This window comes from Leopardus geoffroyi, chromosome E2 (genome assembly GCF_018350155.1).
Source record: "Leopardus geoffroyi isolate Oge1 chromosome E2, O.geoffroyi_Oge1_pat1.0, whole genome shotgun sequence".
Lineage (NCBI taxonomy): Eukaryota > Metazoa > Chordata > Mammalia > Carnivora > Felidae > Leopardus > Leopardus geoffroyi.
In genome coordinates this window covers 5,616,453-5,636,881 of record NC_059335.1, presented here as the reverse complement: position 1 = coordinate 5,636,881, position 20,429 = coordinate 5,616,453, and the positions used below count along the sequence as shown (strand labels likewise).

The window sequence follows — 20,429 nt, the reverse complement described above, 5'->3', positions numbered from 1 at the left end:
TGGCATCACATTCCAGTTTAATGCTTATTCTGTAATAAAAGTGTTCTCTTTCTCTTCTGCTTTTGTCTGGAGGTTTTCTGATTTGGGAGGACATTTTGTTTTTAATTCTGTTCCCCTCACCACTGACCAGAACTACCAATCCCCACCTAAACACTTCAGGTGCCCATTAGACCCCCTCTGGAGGAGCATTTCACAGAGTACCTCTTCCCAATTCCTTCTGGGGCTTCCAGCTCTAACCCACAGTTGTGCAGCACAGAGCTAAGATGCCCCAAAATCTGCCTGCAGGAAGATGTCTTTGCTTATATGAGTCCTACTGTCTCCACTAGAGCCAAGTTAGACCAGATTCCAATGAAGACAACATCGCAGGGTGACCATCAGCAGTTCCAGCTCGTTTTAATGTTCACACCTAAAACTGATGGAGACAGTGGGGCTTGGAAATCCCAGGGAGATAAGTGCATGCACCAAGTTGACCTGAGGTTCTGAACTGCCTCCATCTGTTGCCCAAATGCCCATACATGTGAAGAGAATACCTGCTACTTCCCCTTCCCTGCAGAGACCTAACACTGCAGATTCAAATTCTTTTTTTTTTTAAGTTTATATTTGTTTATTTTGAGAGAGATAGAGAGCAAGCAGGGGAGGGACAGAAAGGGAGATAGAATCCCAAAGAGGCTCCCTGCTGCCAGTGCAGAGCCCCATGTGGGGCTGGAACTCACGAAACATGAGATCATGACCTGAGCCAAAGTCAAGAGTTGTATGCTCAACCAATGGAGCCACCCAGTCACCCCTGCAGCAACAAGTTCTGCATCCAGTGCATGGGGATCTTTAAGATGGGTTAGAGCATCATCTCCCCTTGGGGCTCCCTCCTATCTCCATAGCAACCACAAAGATAGAGGTACAATTCCACCTAGAATCTGCACACAGAGGCTCTCTACTTGGGATTCATGAGAGAAGGCAAGATTTTTGAGGACGTGCAGGTAATCCAGGGGACATGTTTTCTTGAGCTTGACAGATGGACAGAGACATGAAGTCAAAGGTTCTCACTGGAATGGGCCCCCAGTGTTGTCCAGATTTCATTCAGTGACCTGCTGCAGCTGTGTGAGGTGCTCCTGCTGTCCAGTTCAGTGCCAACGAGTATGGGCAGCAAAAGCAGCCCTTTTCAGGGACATAAGCCCTGCCTTGATGCCATGTCAAGAGGGGAGAAGGTCCCTAGGCATGGGAGGTCAGGACCCAAAATATCCAGAGCCATGACCACAATTAAACCTAAGTGTAGGGGCGCCTGGGTGGCGCAGTCGGTTAAGCGTCCGACTTCAGCCAGGTTACGATCTCGCGGTCCGTGAGTTCGAGCCCCGCGTTGGGCTCTGGGCTGACGGCTCAGAGCCTGGAGCCTGTTTCCGATTCTGTGTCTCCCTCTCTCTCTGCCCCTCCCCCGTTCATGCTCTGTCTCTCTCTGTCCCAAAAATAAATAAACGTTGAAAAAAAATTTTTTTAAACCTAAGTGTAAACTGTGTTATTAGTGTAGAGACATTTTACATAAGAGTGTCCTGCTCAGGGACAGGCTGTATCACACCTGGGGCAATGGGTGCTCTCAACCTAGCAGATTCAAGATCTACCTGATGCCACAGACCCACCCCTAGTCTCTCCTCTTCATCACTCTGGAGGCAGCAGGTCAGTCTCACTGGGGACACTCTCTCGAGCACCGGGGACTGTTTAGGATGTGGGGAATATCGTGTGCAGACTGGGGTCTGGATGACAACAGTATTTGAATTTGCTTCTATCTCAGAGGAGGTGGGGTGAGTCATTCAGGGTCCTCTTCTTCCCCCATAGAAGGAATCTCCATGGCACCCAGGTGTGAGTTAGTCCAGGTTCCTTGTTCTAGGATGAACACTGTGGAGGCGTACAAACTACTAGAGAAAGTGATTGTGTCTACTTAATGTGGTCATGAGAAAAACAGATGAAGAGCAATGGCCCCTACCATCTAGAGACTTCCAGTCTAGAGCAAATGGTTACACGGTTGAATTCCAGACTGTGGGGTCAGTGCAAGGAATGGGTGGTTCACAGGGGACTATGGGTTCATTTCTCTGCGGTTTTATGAGTACTCTTGTGGCCCCTGAAGGCCATCCACAAAGAAAAGAGTTTTGTAGTCGTAGTATTTGTTTACCTTGTTAAGAATAAGATCTACTTGACCCTTAAACATCATGGAGGTTGGGGGCACTGACCCCACTGTGATGAAAATCTGTGTGTCACTTTTGAGTCCCTAAAAACTTTGCTCTTTTTTTTTTTTTTTTTTAAATATGGAACACTTCATGGATTTGCATGTCATTCTAGGGGCCACGCTAATCTGTACTATTCCATTTTTAGTATATGTGCTGCAGATGTGAACACCCAAACGCTTGACTCTTACCAGGCTACTGTTGACTGGAAGCCTTACCAATGACATAAACAATCGATTAACATGTACCTTGTGTGTTATATGCACATTATATACTAGAGTCTTAACAATAAAGACAGCTAGAGACAGTGTTCAGGAAATCAAAGGGAAAATACAGTACGGTACTGTATTTGTTGAAAAACATCCATGTCTCAGTAGTCTGGCGCAAATTCAAACCCATGCTTTTCAAGGGCCAACTTTAGTTTCTGGTGGGATTGTCCCAGAAAACTCTTAAGAGTTTACGTTAAATTGCTTATTATTATGTTGTAAAGTAGGTAATCGGCTTAAGTGGAATATAATCATACAAAGTTTTTACTAGGCAAATGTAGGAAGACAGAATTGGGAATAAATACCCCACAGGCAGGGAGCTCAGAAGCCTAGAGCAATCAATCTGCCTCCCCAGCTCCACCCAGAGCCCTCTCTCCAGAAGCTTTTCCAGCTCTGGCCCCACCCTGGGCTGTGGCCTCACTGAACTGATTAGAGGAGGTCAGAGGTTTGGTTTACTGCTCCTCCCATGTCTCAATGGTAGTGCTAATGTTTTGCTGAAATCTAAAAGCAGATATACAGGAGCAAAGATTGTATGGTTTGGTGCCTTGATTTCTTTCTCATTAAATTCTGTGCTTTGAAAGGGTTTGGGACAGCACCCCCCTTCCCCCGCCCCTGCCAGAATGTGCCACTTTGGCATGTGGATTATTTTCAACTGAAGACAATTGAGACCCTGTAGGCTCAAGAGAAATTTTGCTTCTCCCTTAATGACACAGAGGAATCTAAACTGGGAGCCCTTTCCAAACTCTGGTTATTACCAGAAGTACATTTTATCTCAGTGACCCATCTGTTAGCAGGACAAACATCTAATTACCATTGTTGGGGAGCAAGAGTAGACCTGTCCCCTCAAGGATCCTTCTAGACTAAGGATCCTGGGGCGTCTGGGTAGCTCAGTTGGTTGGTCATCTGACCCTTGATTTCAGCTCAGGTCATGATCTCATGGTTTGTGGGATTGAGCCCTGTGTCAGGCTCTGCACTGATAGATTCTATCTCTCCCTTTCTTTCTCCTCTTTCTCCTGCTTGTGCTCGCTCTCTCAAAAAAAAAAAAAAAAAAAAAAAAAGAATCGAATTGACATGAGACCAGATTAACATGAGAAAATAAAATTTAATGCTGTACCTATGATGAATACCACATAGGCATGGAAATTTTAAACACAGGTAAAATGAGGTATATATGTCATTCTGAGGTAAAGACAAGGGGGTAGGTGATGTGGCAATGTTGGGGTTCAGAAGTGAACAAAGAATTCTTGAGACGACTTTGGTGCAGAGGTGGTTTTATTTAGGCATAGGGGCAGGACCCGTGGGCAGAAAGAGCTGCACAAGGACTGTGAAGACTGACTGGTTATATACCTTCAGGTGGGGAGGGGGTTAGGGATAGTGTAAGTCTCAAAGGAATTTTGGAAACAAGGTTTCCAGGACCTTGAGGGACTACCTGTTGTTCAGAAAAGGTCATTTATTACTGTTTACTAAAAACTCAGTCATGAGACCCTTCAGATGTATATCAGTGGGCCATATTCTTGGAGCCTGATTGTCAACCTGTTATCTTGGGGAAGTAGAGTTAAAGGAAGTTTCCAAAGGTATTTTTATATGTTAAAGGAGACTTACAGCATCTTGGGAGGGGGTGTGGTGCTTGGGATAATGTCAAGCTAAAGCAAAAGATTGCTGAGGTGCCTGGGTAGCTCAGTTGGTTAAGTGGCAGATTCTTGGTTTCAGCTCAGGTCATGATATCACAGTTTGTGGATTCGAGCCCCATGTCAGGCTCTGGGCTGACAGGGTGGAACCTGGTTAGGATTCTCTCTCTCCCTCTCTCTCTCTGCCCCTCCTCTGCTTGCTTTCTCTGTCCTTCAGAAGGAAGGAAGGGAGGAAGGAAGGAAAAGATTGCCTTTTGCCCTTAGCAAACTATTAACATGGAGGTGCTTGAGTTCCTAGAAGAAGATCACTCAGTCTGTCTCAAGTTTGTCAATGGGCTGCAAGTTGCAAGGAGATTGATTTTTTTTTTTTTTTTGCCTTTGTTCCCCATATCGATAGGGGTCTAGGATTTCAGAGTGAAGGCATACACTTTACAGGATAAGGAGAGCAGATGTTTGGAAATTAGAGTTCGGCTCACCTGCATATCCCCTTTGGTCCCACTGAAGGAAATCCCTTTCCTGTTCCACCACCGCTCTTCTGCCTTGGATTTTGTCAGCAGCTAGTGGCCAAACCTGGTCTGGGGGTGCCTGGGAGGCTCGGTCGGTTAAGCATCCGACTTTGGCTCAGGTCCTGATCACAGTTTGTGTGTTCTAGCCCCACGTGGGGCTCTGTGCTGACAGCTCAAAGCTTGGAGCCTGCTTCGGATTCTGTGTCTCCCCCTCTCTCTCTTTGCCTCTAAAAAATAAAAATAAATAAAACATTTAAAAACAAAACAAAACAAAACAAAGCAATCCCTGGTCTGTTTGGGATCCCGGGAACCAGATGTCCTTCCCCGCTCTGCACTAGCTACAAAATGATTAACACAGTTGGGCACCTGGCTGGCTCCGTTAGAAGAGCATGTGAATCCTGATCTTGGGGTCATGAGTCCGAGCCCCACGTTTGGGTGTAGAGATTACTTAAAAATAAACTCTTAAAAAAAAAAAAAAAAGATCGCCACAATCTGTTTCGGAACCAGGCTGGAACGCTGGCGGAAAAATCAAGCAGCACTCAGAGATCTTGGTGGATCAGAGATTTATTTAACACCGATGAGCTCAGAGGAGATTGTTTCTCCAAAGAGCTGAGCCCCAGATGCGAGCAGGAAGGGTAATTTATACTTGTAAGCCTCCGCATTTGTGTGTGTGTGTGTGTGTGGCGGGGGGGGGGGGGGGGGGGGGGGGGGGGGGGGGTTGCACCTGCAGCAAACAAAGGAAGAAGAACCCAGAGGGAACTCTAATAAGCTAGAGACCAGAGTTTGTTTTAGCCGCATCTGCCATCTTTGGCGTACTTTATTCATTTCTCCAACAAGTCAAGCTAATGATCATGTCCCTTACCTCCTGTAGTTAAGGTGTGTGTGTGTGTGTGTGTGTGTTGGGAATGCAAGCTGGTGCAGCCACTCTGGAAAACAGTATGGAGAGTCCTCAAAAAACTAAAAGTAGAACTACCCTATGACCCAGCAATTGCGCTACTAGATATTTTCCCAAGGGATACAGGTGTGCTGTTTTGAAGGGACACATGCATCCCCATGTTTATAGCAGCACTATCAACAATAGCCAAAGTATGGAAAGAGCCCAAATGTCCATCGATGGATGAACAGATAAAGAAGATGTGGTCTATATATACAATGGAGCATTACTCGGCAATCAAAAAGAATGAAATCTTGCCATTTGCAACTACGTGGATGGAACTGGAGGGTATTATGCTAAGTGAAATTCGAGAAAAACAAATATCATATGACTTCACTCATATGAGGACTTTAAGACACAGAACAGATGAACACAAGGGAAGGGAAGCAAAAATAATATAAAAACAGGGAGGGGGACAAAACAGAAGAGACTCCTAAATATGGAGAACAAACTGAAGGTTACGGGAGGGGTTGTGGGAGGCTAAATGGGTAAGGGACACTAAGGAATCTACTCCTGAAATCATTGTTGCACTATATGCTAACTAATTTGGATGTAAATTAAAAAAAGTGTGTGTGTGTGTGTGTGTGTGTGTGTGTGTGTGGTGGGAATGCTTCAGATGCCCTCTCCTAGCAAATTTCAAGCGTGCAATACACTATTATTAACTATAGTCACCATGATGTACATTTGATGTTGCATGCTTACACATCTTGCATAAGTGAACGTTTTTACCACTTGACCAAAATCTCAACATTTTCCCCACCCTCAGCTCCTGGCAACAAACATTGCTAATCTTCACTTTTATGATTCTAACTTCTTTAAGATCCTGCATATATGTAGTTTCAAACAGTATCTATTTTTCTCTATGTGGCTTATTTAACCTAACAAAATGTCCTCCAGTTTTATTCTGTTGCTGCAGATAGAAGGATTCTTTTCTTTTCTGAGGCTGATATATGTACCAAAAAGAAATTAGATGGGGGCCTCTATCACTCTATCAGGAAGAGAGTTTACACCAGAGACAATTTAAACAACAATAAAAAATTTTTTTAATGTTTATTTTTGAGAGAGAGAGAGAGCAGGGGAGAGGCAGAGAGAGAGGGAGACACAGAACCCAAAGCAGGCTCCAGGCTCTGAGCTGTCAGCACAGAGCCTGACACGGGGCTCGAACTCATGAACTGTGAGATCATGACCTGAGCTGAAGTTAGATGCTTAAGCGACTGAGCTGCCCAGGTGCCCTCCAGAGACAGTTTTTTTTTTTTTTAAATATATGAAATTTATTGTCAAATTGGTTTCCATACAACACCCAGTGCTCATACCAAAAGGTGCCCTCCTCAATACCCATCATCCACCCTCCCCGAGACAAATTTTTATATTAGAAAGAGTTACCTGCCTGGCATGGCAAATATTAGTTTACCAAATATTTCTTCTTTCCATTTCCTTGTGGATGTACTTCCCCCATTTGTTTATTATTATTATTGGTAATGTTTGTTATTTTTGAGAGAGAGCATGAGCGGGAGAGGGGCAGAGAGAGAGGGAGACACAGACTCGGGGCTCCGAGCTGTCAGCACAGAGCCTGATGTAGGGCTTGAACTCAAGAACATTGAGATCATGATCTGAGCCAAAGTCAGATGCTCAACCAACTGAGCCACCCAGGCACCCCAACTTACCCCCTTTTTGAAACTGTAAATCCCTACCCCCTTCTTGTTAAGTCAGCATGGCATAAAAGCATGAATCGCCTGTTTTTAAGCCTCATATCTTTAGGATTCCTGTAATTAAGAAATTAAATCTTTGTCCTGTTAATCAGGTGTGGGAAACAAAGGCAAAGAGAAATGTAGCTTAAATCTCCTTACAGCTTGCAGCCTACTTACTGATGGACACCTGAGACAGCTGAGCATGACTCTTCCCCAAGGAACTTATGGCTGCCTTCATGTTTATATCATATCAAAGACTTAAAAGTAACCTTCTCTTAACAACAGCTAGCCCGTCAAGGTCTGGAAAGCCTTGCTTCAAAATTCCTTAGAGATTTACATCATCTGTAACCCCCCTTCCTCCACAAACTTAGAAGTTATATAATCAGTCACTTCTCCCAAGCCCAGTGCAGCTCTTTCTGCCCACAGCTCCTGTACCTGTGCTTTAACAAAATCACGTTTTTGCACCAAAAACGTCTCAAGAATTTTTTCTTGGCAATTTGCTCATGAACCTCACTTCCAAATTTTACCAAATCTGTCTTATGTCAGTTTGATTATTAGATCAGCCAAGGAATCTAGATGCAAAAACAAAACGATTCTTCTCCTACACAGTCTTCTCAGTCACCAGGACAAATATAGCAAGGCCGCTTCATATTTTATAGTGAGAAACCACCTAATATTTTCTAGAATGGCTAAAATTAAGACAAAAGGGTAATACCACTTTCCATGAAAATGTAGAGGAATTAGAATTTTCATGTATTGCAGATAGGAGTGTAAAAGTTACATTTACTTTCGAGAACTGTTTGGCAGTTACTTATGAAAATAGGCATTTACCTACTGAAGGAAAGCATTTTGCCACCCCAAAACATGGGTTAGTTTAGGCTGGTTATTTTATTTATTTTTAAATTGTTTTTTTAACATTTATTTATTATTGAGAGACAGAGAGAGAGTATGAGCATGGGAGGGGCAGAGAGAGAGGGAGACACAGAATCTGAAACAGTCTCCAGACTCTGAGCTGTCAGCACAGAGCCTGACGTGGGGCTTGAACCCACAAACCTTGAGATCATGACCTGAGCTGAAGTTGGACACTTAACTGACTGAGCCACCAGGTGCCCCTAGGCTTGTTATTTTAAAGAAACAGCAGACAAAGGGAAATCTCTGAAACACAGAGGTTTCCTTTGAAAGAGACATTTACATTTATAAAGGAAATCTCCATTTGGAAGGCTCCCTCTGCGTAGAAGAAAGAGGGGGGAATGTGTAAATCTCCAGAAAACTCTGATCAGTGGAGAAGGCATGAATTTAAATTTGGACAACAATCGGGGCGCCTGGGTGGCTCAGTCCGTTGGGCGACTGACTTCACCTCGGGTCATGATCTCATGGTTCGTGGGTTTGGGTTTGAGCCCTCATCAGGCCCCGTGCTGACAGCTCAGAGCCTGGAGCCTGCTTCCAATTCTGTGTCTCCCTCCCTCTGCACCTCCCCTGCTCGTGCTCAGTCTCTCTCTGACTCTCAAAAAATAAATAAATGTTAATAAGAATTTTTTTTAAAAAAATTTGTTTTTTTTAAAAAAACAACAACAACCATAGCCATGGTTAGTTTTCCGTCTGGTCACTTCCCCAGATGCTTCCCAATAGGTTCACGTGTGGAGTTTCAAACACCATCGTTGTTGGTGCCCTCCCCCGTCAGTTGGTGTGGGTGGAAACAACAGCGTTGTTTTAATTACAACTGCTCCAGGTGATTCTAAGCCAGGCCAGGGTTAAGCAGGAAGGATTCCCATGAATTTAGGAGAGTTGAGGGCAAGCTTTGGCTCAAGGAGAGGTAACAGGGTCTCCTCTACACGAGTCTGGGAGGATCAGGTCCAGGCAGCACAGTCTTCCTACGCTTTAGTTGAGTTTGTGAGCATCTGCGGGACAGGAGGCTCCCGAAAGTAGAGAAGGAAAAGGCAGGGATCGGCCTCCAAGTAAAAGCTCACAGTTTCTGAGAGCTCAGGACACAAAGGACTAGGAAGTTGGGCGTTTTCTGCATTTCCAAGTCCTGCCTGCAGGCGAGCGCTTTACCCGTGAAGAGAGTCAGCTGGTGGCTTTGAAGGCGTTTTCTCCTGATGTAGTGGTGATTTCTCCACAAATACCTTCTGAGAAAGGAATCTAGAGGACGAGGTGAAAGAAGCAATGGCCAGTTCTCTGGTAAGCCGCATGCCCCACGTCAGAGGCTGTGTCATCATTTTCTCCTGAAATTCCGTGCTTTTAGAAATTGCAAATGTTGATTCCTCTAGCTCTGATATTTCTGCCTTATGTGTTCACCTCATTTTTAAGCCATTTTATTTATTTTTTAAAGTACTATATTTTTCAAGTTTATTTCTTTTGAGAGAGAGAGAGAGAGTGTGAGCATGAGTGGGGGGTGGGCAGAGAGGAGAGAGAATCCCTAGCAGGCTCAGTGTTGTCAGTGCAGAGCCCAAAACAGGGCTTGAACTCATGAACCATGGGATCACGACCTGAGCCAAAACCAAGAGTCGGATGCTTAACCGACTGAGCCACCCAGGCGCCCCTACACCTTTTTAAAAATGATACTTAAGGTTAGGTCTTTAGAACACGTCTCCTGTATATCCCAGAGCTTTCTCTCCCTTCTCCAGCCTGGCCTCCAATAGCACATCAACAATTGTCGCTTTGAGTTAAAGTCCTACAAGTATTGAAAATATTCCCTTTGTGACAGATTCACAGGGGAAGGCCTTGAATCCAAGATTCCTATTGCTGATGTGGTCTGGTCCTGGGATATCAGTCAAGAAAACCATTTCACATTTAGGTCCCATCTAGATGCTTTATTAGCTCTGTGTAGACCAGGATTAAGAAAATGCACAAATAAACAGGATGGATATGAGACCCAGGATAACTCAGAAGGTTCTCAAATAAAAAGGGAGTCCTGCTGTTTAGAATGTGAAAAGGATACTTTATTTAAAATACATTAAATATTACAGGACATAGAGATTGTAGGTGATTGAACTTTGTATAAATCAACCATATGCTTGTAATTTGATTTATATTCTGATTTATTTTTTGCTGTCCACAAGAACACACCAGTGATAATAGGTCCTTTAGTCTGACTTAGGCACTGATATCAATTTCTTTCATTATAGATGATGTTAACTTCTTTTACTTGGCTTGGGGCTCTCTGGTAGATATTTCCCCTTTATTTTGTTTTAATTTTAAAAAATTAAAAAAAAATATTTCTAACATTTATTCATTTTTTTTTCAACGTTTATTTATTTTTGGGACAGAGAGAGAGCATGAACGGGGGAGGGGCAGAGAGAGAGGGAGACACAGAATTTGAAACAGGCTCCAGGCTCTGAGCCATCAGCCCAGAGCCCGACGCGGGGCTCGAACTCACGGACCGCGAGATCGTGACCTGGCTGAAGTCGGACGCTTAACCGACTGCGCCACCCAGGCGCCCCATCATTTTTGAGACAGAACAGAGTGTGAGCGGGGAGGGGCAGAGAGAGAGAGAGACACAGAATCCGAAGCAGGCTCCAGGCTGTGAGCCTGACGCGGGGCTCCAACTCCCTGACTGCGAGATCACGACCTGAGCAGAAGGCAGACACTCAACCCACTGACCCACCCAGGCGCCCTGATATTTCCCCTTTAAAGTTCATATTTTTTCCTCTCAATCATTCCTAGGGATCTTAGATGGATTTACTGCGATGTGCAGAAATTATCACCTTTAAACTGGAAACTTCTTTCGAGTTACCTTTGCTTGTAGTTTCTGATGAGGAAAACAAAGACAAAAGAAATGTAGATAAAATTAAATTTCCTTCTGACTTGCAGCCCCCTGATAAATAGTTGGTTGAGACTGGCAGAGTAAGATATTCCTCAAGGAATTCACAACTACTTTAATGTTAATGCTTTTCTCAAGACATAAAACAACTTTAGCTGGACAGTAACCAAACCTCCAGGATCCTGTAAGTCTTCTTTAACATAAGAAAGTACCTGTAGAGGGCCACCTGGCTGGTTCTGTTGGTGGAGCGAAATCAGGGTTGTGATTTTGAGCCCTACCTTGGGTGTAGAGATTACTTAAACATAAAATCTTTAGGCACTTGGTGGTCGTCACTGCACAGACTAGACTTGACCTGCTCATGATTCTTACTCTGCTTCCTCTGCAGCCATGTCTGACAAACCCAATATGGCTGGGATTGAGAAATTTGAGAAGTCAAAATTGAAGAAGACAGAGCAAAAATCCATGGCCTTCAAAAGAAATGATTGAGTGGCATCTGGGTGGTTGGTGAAATGTCTGACTCTTGGTTTCAGCTCAGGTCATGATCTCAGGGTTCATGAGATCCAGCCCCCACCTCGGGCTCTGGGCTGACAGCACAGAGCATGCTTGGGATTCTCTCTGCCCATCCCCTGTGTACTCTCTTTCTCTCTGTCTCTCTCTCTCTCAAAATAAATAAACATTAAAAAAAAAAAAAAAAAAAGACTGATCCACTCCATGTACTGGATGTTTGACAAAATATTTGCATACAGGGGCATCTGGGTGTCTCAGTCAGTTGGGTGACTGACTTCGGCTCAGGTCATGATCTCACGGTCGGGGGTTCAAGCCCTGTGTCAGTCTCTGTGCTGACAGCTTGGAGCCTGGAGCCTGCTTTGGATTCTGTGTCTCCCTCTCTCTCTGCCCCTCCCCCACTCACACTTTGTTTCTCCCTGTCTCTCAAAGATGAATAAACGTTAAAAATTTTTAAAAAATATTTGCATACAAATAGAATAATGTGTTTGCTGTCTTAGATTATCTATGTTTTTATTAACTTATGAAAAACTGTTACATACTATGTAGTAAATGGGAAATGCTCAGAAGGCTTGTTGTTGCCTTTCTTGCTCTTCTAGTAGAACCTGTAATTGCTATAAAACCTAATGTGATTTGAAGTTTGGGTTCCAGAGCAAAAGGCCAAGAAAAAATTCTTGAGATGTTTTTGGTGCAAAAATGTGTTTTAATTATAGCACAGGTACAGGACCCGTGGGCAGAAAGAGCTTGCACTGGGATTGTGAAGAGTGACTGGTTCTATACTTTTTAGTTAGGGGAGGAGAGATAACATAAGTTTTGAAGGAATTTTTTTTTATGCTGAAGTGGAGTTTACTGGACCTTGGAGGTCTGGCTATTGGCAAGATAAGATTGCCTGTACTCTGTAGCAAAACACCGACATTAAGGCAGCCATGAGTTCCTTGAGGAATGTCATACTCTGCCTGTCTCAGGTATCTATCAGTGGGCTGCAAGCTGTAAATTTAATTTTGGCTACACTTCTCTTGCCTTTGTTTTCCTCATCAAAACCCATTCAGTTCCAAGTCCTCCAAGAATTCTTGCCTGGGAGTTCAACTCTACTATTCAAAAATGTATCCCTTGGCCCATAGGCTAATACCTTGGAAGAAATGCAGGCTCAGGGGCACCTGGGTGGCTCAGTCGGTTGGGCAGCCGACTTCGGCTCAGGTCATGATCTCGAGGTCTGTGAGTTCAAGCCCCGCGTGGGCTCTGTGCTGACAGCTCAGAGCCTGGAGCCTGTTTCAGATTCTGTGTCTCCCTCTCTCTGACCCTCCCCCATTCATGCTTTGTCTCTCTCTGTCTCAAAAATAAATAAACGTTAAAAAAAAAATTAAAAAAAAAAAAAAGAAATGGAGGCTCAGTGGGTGCCAGGGTAGCTCAGTTGGTTGAGCATCTGACTTCAGCTTTGGGGTATGTTCTCACTATTTATGAGATCAAGCCCCACATTGGGCTCTGTGCTGACAGTGCAGAGCCTGCTTGGGATTCTCTCTCCCTTTCTCTATACCACTTCCCTGCTTCTCTCTCTCTCTCTCAAAATAAATAAATAAACTAAAAAAAAAAAAAAATTCAGACTCATCCCAGGGCGGAACTCCTGAATAAAATTTGCATTTTAACAACATCTCCAATGTGCTTTTGTGAAAGTCTAATTCAGATTAGAATTTGATAAGTATATTTGTAACTCACCACAAAACTTTCTATCAAAGAAATAGACACAAATTATACTGTATGATATAACCATAGTGATGAGGGAGCATGAGGCAAGCTGACAGGCCACAAATACTGCCTGACCCCCAGGTGTGATATTCCTCAGGGCACTCCTGGCTGCCCAAGAACAGAGGAAAGGGAAAAAAAACCAAATGGTTAACTGATAGAGATCATAGTCTTGAAGGACCTGAGTCTCCATCTGTTTACAAATATCTTAGTAAATCACCGAGAAAAAGGCAATCTTATCAACAGCCTAATCTCCAGAAACCTGTAGACTGTTTTCTGGAGCACCAACATCACCTCTCCATAGTGATGGGGGAAACAAAGGCAGAAGGAAATGGCGGATAGAACTAAATTTCCCTATAACCTGCAGCCCATTGACAGATACTTGAGGCTGGCAGAATAAAACATTTCTCCAGGAACTTCCTAGTCTTAATGCTAATGGTTTGCTAGAGGGCAAACAACCTTAGCCTGACAATAGCTAAGGCTTCCAGTATCCTGTGGGTCTTCTTTAGGATATGAAAGTCTCACTGAAAACTTCCCCTGGACATTACCTCCCCCCAGCTCGATAGTGTATATATAACCAGTCTCTCCTCACAGTCCCCGGGCAGCTCTTTCTGCCCATGGGTCCTGTCCCTGTGCTTTTAGTAAAATCACCTTTTTGCACCAAAGACATCTTCAAGATTCTTTGTTGGCCATGGCTCCGGACCCTGGGAGCCCCACTATTCCCCCTGAACCCCCAAAACCTCATCACATAGTACTCAGAAAAGGTGTATTCCTGTAACAGTCCTTACCTTAAAGTTAGAGCATACATGGGGCGCCTGGGTGGCTCAGTTGGTTGATCGTCCGACTTCAGCTCAGGTCATGATCTCACAGCCTGTGAGTTTGGGCCCCATCCCTTCCCAGAGCTCAGAGCCTAGAGCCTGCTTCGGATTCTGTGTCTCCCTCTCTCTCTGCCCCTCCTCCACTCGTGTGTGTGTGTGTGTGTGTGTGTGTGTGTGTGTGTGCGCGCGCGCGCGTGCTCTCTCTCTCTCTCTCTGTGTCTATCAAAAATGAATAAACATTAAGAAAAGTTTTTTTAAGTTAGAGAATACATTAGAGCATATGGGACTGTGTTAAAAATTATCTCACTGCAGAAAGCGTGAAACTCACTTAAGTCAGAACCACTTTTTTTTACTATAACTGAACTAGCATGAGTTTACTTCTTGGTGAGTCACAGGTAGAAACGACACCATATGGGGTTGTCACATGAGAGACTAAGAGAAAAATTACCAGGTGTACTCACAACTGCAAAGAAAAGACCCCCCCCCCCCCCACCAGCCATTCCCAAAACCAGCCAGGGCGTGCCCGGTTGTAGTCTGACCTAAAGGCAGGAACCAATCAAGTTCTGCTGAGTGGTTTGAAATAAAGGCGGGAACCAAACAAGTTCTGCTGAGCGTTCAAATTTAAATGTCAACCAATAACAGCTCTGTAACCGCAAAAAATCCCTAACTTTTTTGTGCCTGTCTATAAAAGAAGCTGTAAGATCCTTGCTCGGGGCCTCTTAGCATCACCCGCAAGGAGTGTGAGGAGGTCCGGGTTCGAACCTGCAATAAACGACCCTTGCCGCTTGGCTTTGACTCTGGACTCTGGTGGTTTGTTTTCGGGGGGGGGGGGGGTCCTCTTGAATTGGGGCATATCACACACAAAGGAAACTTCATGTGCAGCCAAAAAGGAGATCACAGGGAATAACTTTTTTTTTTAAGTTATTTATTTTTTCAGAAAAGAGGCATTAAGAAGTAATGCCATAAGTTTATTTACAAACATATTGAGTATGTTGTATTCAAGAGTTTGATCCATTTTTCAAAGAGACTGCACCTCTTAAAATGCTCCTTTCCACATCTGTGTAATGGATTAATGAAAACATCCTTATTTGCTAAGCAGTTGGTGTCTTACCATAAAAAAGGGGGCAGCAAATCCAGATCCAAAATACATAGTCATCATAATTAGTAACTGTCACTTGTTTTCCACTGAAAATGGCAAATTCTTCCCTGGGCCCTCCTCATAGTGGCTCCTATGGACCACAGATGTTGTGAACCCTTGGATGCTCTGTCCCAACATAGTGCTGTTGGAAGTTCTGTGAAAGGCACAGAGATTCCAGATGGTAGGAATAACATCAGTATACCAAGTCCTCTTTTCAAGACACTGTTGTCCCCTGGTGTGTAAGAGACAGAGGGGTAAGGTTGTTTTTTTTTTTGTTTTTTGTTTTTTTAAAGTTTGTTTATTTTGAGAGAGAGAGAGATAGTACCAGTGGGGCAGGGGCAGAGAGAGAGGGAGGGAGAGAAAATCCCAAGCAGACTGCTTGCTATCAGTGCTGAGCCCCATGTGGGGCTTGAACTCATGAACTGTGAGATCATGACCTAAGGGAAATCAAGAGTTGGATGTTTAACCAACAGAGCCACCCAGGCACCCCCACAGGGAATAACTTCTAAAACAGACTCACAGAGTAAGGGGGAATGATTTCCTTTTATTTAAGGTTAGGATGGATATTTGGAAAGGGGAGCTTTATCATCTATGTAGAGTTGGGCATAAGGTCACACATGAGCCTTGAGAAAGCAGTTCTAGGGGCGCCTGGTAGGCTCAGTCAGATGAGTGACCAACTTCTGCTCAGGTCATGCTCTCGCAGTCCAGTCTGTGAGTTCAAGCCCCATGTCCGGCTCTATGCTGACAGCTCAGAGCCTGGAGCTGCTTCAAATTCTGTCTCCTTCTCTCTCTGTCCCTCCTCCATTTGTGCTCTGTTTCTCTCTCAAAAATAAATATTAAAAATTTTTTTAAAAAGAAGTTCGAGGGGCACCTGGTTGGCTCAGTCAGGTAAGTGTCCAACTCTTGGTTTCAGCTCAAGTCATGATCTCACAGCTTTGTGGGTTTGAGCCCTGCATCAGGCTCTGCATGGACAGCACAGAGCCTGCTTAGGATTCTCTGTCTACTTCTCTTTCCCCTCCTCTCCCACTCTCTCTGTCTCTCTCAAAATAAATAAATAAACTTAAAAAAAAAAAAAGAAACCAGTTCTATCATGCTTCGTATATTATGTAAATGAGGTTTGTGCTCCTCCTTACGTGGAGATTTTGGTATTACAATGAGGTCAAGGCAAGTCCTCACTCCATGAGTTACCCCACAGTTGATCTGCTTAGATATAAGTGGGGAGTAAGCTCAACCTGGGCCTGCCTAAGCTCTTCCTCAGGGCAGTCATTACCTTTTGTTAGTTTCTATTTCCCTCATGGGAGACTATGACCATGAGACTATGGCCTGAAGTAAAAGATAAGATGGAAAGAAGAGGTTAAGTAAAATGAGGGGCTAAGGTCAGCAGGTACAAGCAGGTAAGCAGTAAAGGTCAGGTCTTGGAGTCTAGCTGGTGACATTAACTTCCTCTTTCATCATAGGTACCATTATGAGCTCTGCCTGTGTCCACTTGGTAACTGTGGTATTTGTTGCAGGGAGTGCTGACCTTTAGAGATGTGGCCGTAGAATTCTCTCAGGAGGAATGGGGATGCTTGAACCACAGTCAGGGGGAACTGTACAGGGATGTGATGTTAGAGACCCATGGACACCTCCTCTTTTTGGGTGAGGATAACTCCCTCCAGATTTCCCAAACCACACTCAGGGTTTTTTTCCTTCCTTTGAAGACAGTCTCGGAAGCTTCTTTGCATGACTGGGATTCAGATCCCTGCAGTAAGAGAAAGAAGTAGGAGTTTGTAGATGTAAAGAAATATCTTCATGATGTTTCCTTTTCAGCTTTAGCTTCCTCTTCCTTAGAGTAACATCATTTCTGTAGATTAGTGGCAATTCTAAACATTAAGTGACATAAAATGGTCCTGCCCACATCTCAAACACCAATTTCCACTCTTTATCATTGTGTCTAGTACTTGGAAGTGGAGGTCAAGATCTGAACATTGGAAATCCCTCCTATGTGTTCTAAAGGGGCTATTGGGTAACAGCCTTTGGGAAATCATTTCTTAGAATTTTACAATGTCCTCTCTTATCTGCTGAGTGCAATACTGGATTGAAAGTTAGAATCTCTAACAATACTCATTTCTTTTTTCTACTAAACAGGTCTTGTGTCTAAGCCAGACCTAGACATCTTTTTGGAGCAAAAGAAGGAGCTATGGGGAGTGAAGAGAAAGGAGAAGGTACCCTCACACCCAGGTAGGTTGAATGAAGGAAGCAGATGACAGAGGTGGGGTCCAAATGTGAAGGAGGAAGATAGACCTTAAAATGTGGTTCCAGTAGCTCTCCTTGAATAAAAGTTTGAGAAGCCTAGTTTTAGGTCTCTCCCTCTCACGATAGGACATCTGGTATCCAACATTATCATGCTCTATGTTCTGTAAGGATTTGACTTTAGCTCCAGTGATGGCCCATCCTGTCCACTGCGAGGGCCAGGAGACTTTCCTTGCAGCGTGAGGGCCTCCATATTCTGAGAGCTGCTCCATTGGTTTGAGGGCCCCGGGGAAATCCCCATATTTATGAGGAACTTTATGCTAAAGCCTTTCTAAATTCTGCTTTGCCTCCTGTGAGAAGTGTGTCAGGGTAGTGTGGGCATATTGTGGTTTGGTATAGAAATCCTGGAACAGTGGAGACCAATATCATGTGTTTACTGATTTATGATTTCCAATGTTACAAAGGTTTTACACAGAATGGTGTTAGGTAATTTCATCAGATAACAAAACACCTCCCTAAAATGAGAGAATCTAGTCCTTTATTTCACTTCAAAAGTTCATTTTTTTTGTATTAGCTAAAACTAGAAATTTCCACTCCACGTGTTTCATTCCTCAATGATGAAATCATTTAATGTATCTTTTTGTTTCTTAGAATCTTATATCAATTAATGCCATAGGGGAACTAGAACATTAAAACTTAGAACTCACAGTGTAAAATAAATTCTCAATTGTTAACTTGTTTCTTAATAATTGCATCATTTCATAATTTTGTCTTATAAGAAGTTCCTATGACTTTGTCATATATTTTTTTACTTTCTAATTATATATATATGAGATTCATTTCTGATTTATTAAATCAGAAATTCTGCTATGACATTGGCATGTGCTTTATAAGAAGTAAAATAGATAATTAGTAAAATTCTGATTGAATAAAAAAGGTTTGTTCATACATGTAATTTTACTTCAGGAAAAATTAATCAGTACGGTTTTTTCTACTTTCCTCAGAATGTATCTGAATTTAATCCCAAATATTTAATTTTTATAAAGTGATTGTCAGCATATTTTACAACTTTGATGGTATTTGTCTGTTTAGAAATGAAAAGTTTTTGTTTTTCTGCTTGGTTCTAAATGTGGGATTATAGCCTTAAACTCTGTATGAGGAGGAATATATTAATAGCAATATATTTTTCATGTCTTATAAGTGCTTATTTATAAAAATTTTTATCATAGCTTTTCATGGTGGATTTTAATGAATATTCTTTATAATTTTACTATCAATGAAGACATGTCTGTAATTCAAAATGCTTGTTTTTCATGGGTACACAGTCACTGTTAAAAATTATAGTTGTATACATAGTAGGTTTCCTTTTAAATAATACATCTTTTTTATGTAGAATTTTTTGGGTTAAATTTTGTCTTATTCTGTTTTTGCAATTCCATAGTAATCAGCTTCCATTTATATGTGACTTTCCACAGTATTAGTTAGTTGTGGTTTCATTTCCACATGTGTATTTTGTTATAGGATAAATTTCAACTCATTACATTCTGGGATAATGTGAGTGTAACTCAAATATGAATCAGCTTTATGCACTTTGCCAATAAAATTCTCTTCTCTTCCACCCCCTTCCCATATGTTCACCTGTTTTGTTTCTAAATTCCACATATGAGTGAAATCATATAGTATTAGTCTTTCTGTAATGGACTTCACTTAGTATAATACATTCTAGTTTCATCCACACCATTGCAAATGCAAGAGTACGTTCTTTTTGATGGCTGAGTAATATTCCATTCTATATAAACACATACACACTGTATCTTCCTTATACATTCATTACTTGATGGACGTTTGGGCTCTCTTCATAGTTTGGCTGTTGTTGATAATGCTGCTATAAACATTGTGGTGCCTGCACCATTTCGAATCTGTATTTTTGTATCCTTTTAGTTAATACCTAATAGTGCAATTGCTGGGTCATAGGGAAGTTCTATATTAAGCTTTTTTTTTTTTTTTAACATTTTTATTTATTTATTTATTTTTGGGACAGAGAGAGACAGAGCATGAACGGGGGAGGGGCAGAGAGAGAGGGAGACACAGAATCGGAACAGGCTCCAGGCTCTGAGCCATCAGCCCAGAGCCTGACGCGGGGCTCGAACTCACGGACCGCGAGATCATGACCTGGCTGAAGTCGGACGCTTAACCGACTGCGCCACCCAGGCGCCCCTATATTAAGCTTTTTGAGGAACCTCCATACTGTTTTCCAGAGGGGCTGCACCAGTTTGCATTCCCATTAACAGTGCAAGAGGGTTCCCCTTTCTTTGCATCCTTGCCAACATATATTGTTTCCTAAGTTGTTAATTGTGGCCTATGGCAAGACTATGATATGTCTTGGTGATGGTCTGCTTTTGTTGAATTTAATGGAAGTTCTCTGTGCTTCTTGGATTTTGATGTCTGTGTCCTTCCACAGATTAGGGCAGTTTTCAACTATACTTTGCTCACATAATCCTTCTGCCCCCTTTTCTTTCTCTTTATTTTCTGGGACTTCTATGATACAAATGTAATTCTTTAATAAGTTGCTGATTTCTCTAAGTCTTGTATTGTGGTCTTTTGCCTGTGTTTCCTTCTTTTTTCTGCTTCATTATTTTCCATAATTTTATCATTTATTTATTTATTTATTTATTTTTATTTAATTTTATTAATTTTATTTTTTTAAATTTACATCCACATCACTTAGCATATAGTGCAACAATGATTTCAGGAGTAGATTCCTTAATGCCCCTTACCCATTTAGCTCATCCCCCCTCCCACAACCCCTCCAGTAACCCTCTGTTTCCATATTTAAGAGTCTCTTATGTTTTGTCCCCCTCCCTGTTTTTATATATTTTTATTTCCCTTCCCTTATGTTCATCTGTTTTGTCTCTTAAAGTCCTCATATGAGTGAAGTCATATATTTGTCTTTCTCTGACTGACTAATTTCACTTAGCATAATACCCTCCAGTTCCATCCACGTA

At 42.7% G+C, this 20,429-nt stretch overlaps 1 protein-coding gene and 2 pseudogenes across 1 annotated transcript in view; 1 reads left to right on the top strand and 2 right to left on the bottom strand.

The window, feature by feature from the left end:
• Nucleotides 1–2,285: 2,285 nt before the first annotated feature.
• Nucleotides 2,286–2,382, bottom strand: LOC123579532 (annotated as a pseudogene).
• A 12,629-nt stretch (nt 2,383–15,011) lies between these two features.
• On the bottom strand, nt 15,012–15,348 carry LOC123578025 (annotated as a pseudogene).
• Nucleotides 15,349–16,688: 1,340 nt separating this feature from the next.
• Nucleotides 16,689–20,429, top strand: part of LOC123578471 (zinc finger protein 736-like) — a gene marked incomplete at its 5' end in the record, with an annotated part of 71,623 nt that continues 67,882 nt past the window's right edge. Inside the window, 2 exons of the mRNA XM_045441344.1 lie at nt 16,689–16,830; nt 17,320–17,412. Of these exons, the coding sequence (XP_045297300.1) occupies nt 16,689–16,830; nt 17,320–17,412 (235 nt within the window). The remainder of the gene's footprint in view (nt 16,831–17,319; nt 17,413–20,429) is intronic.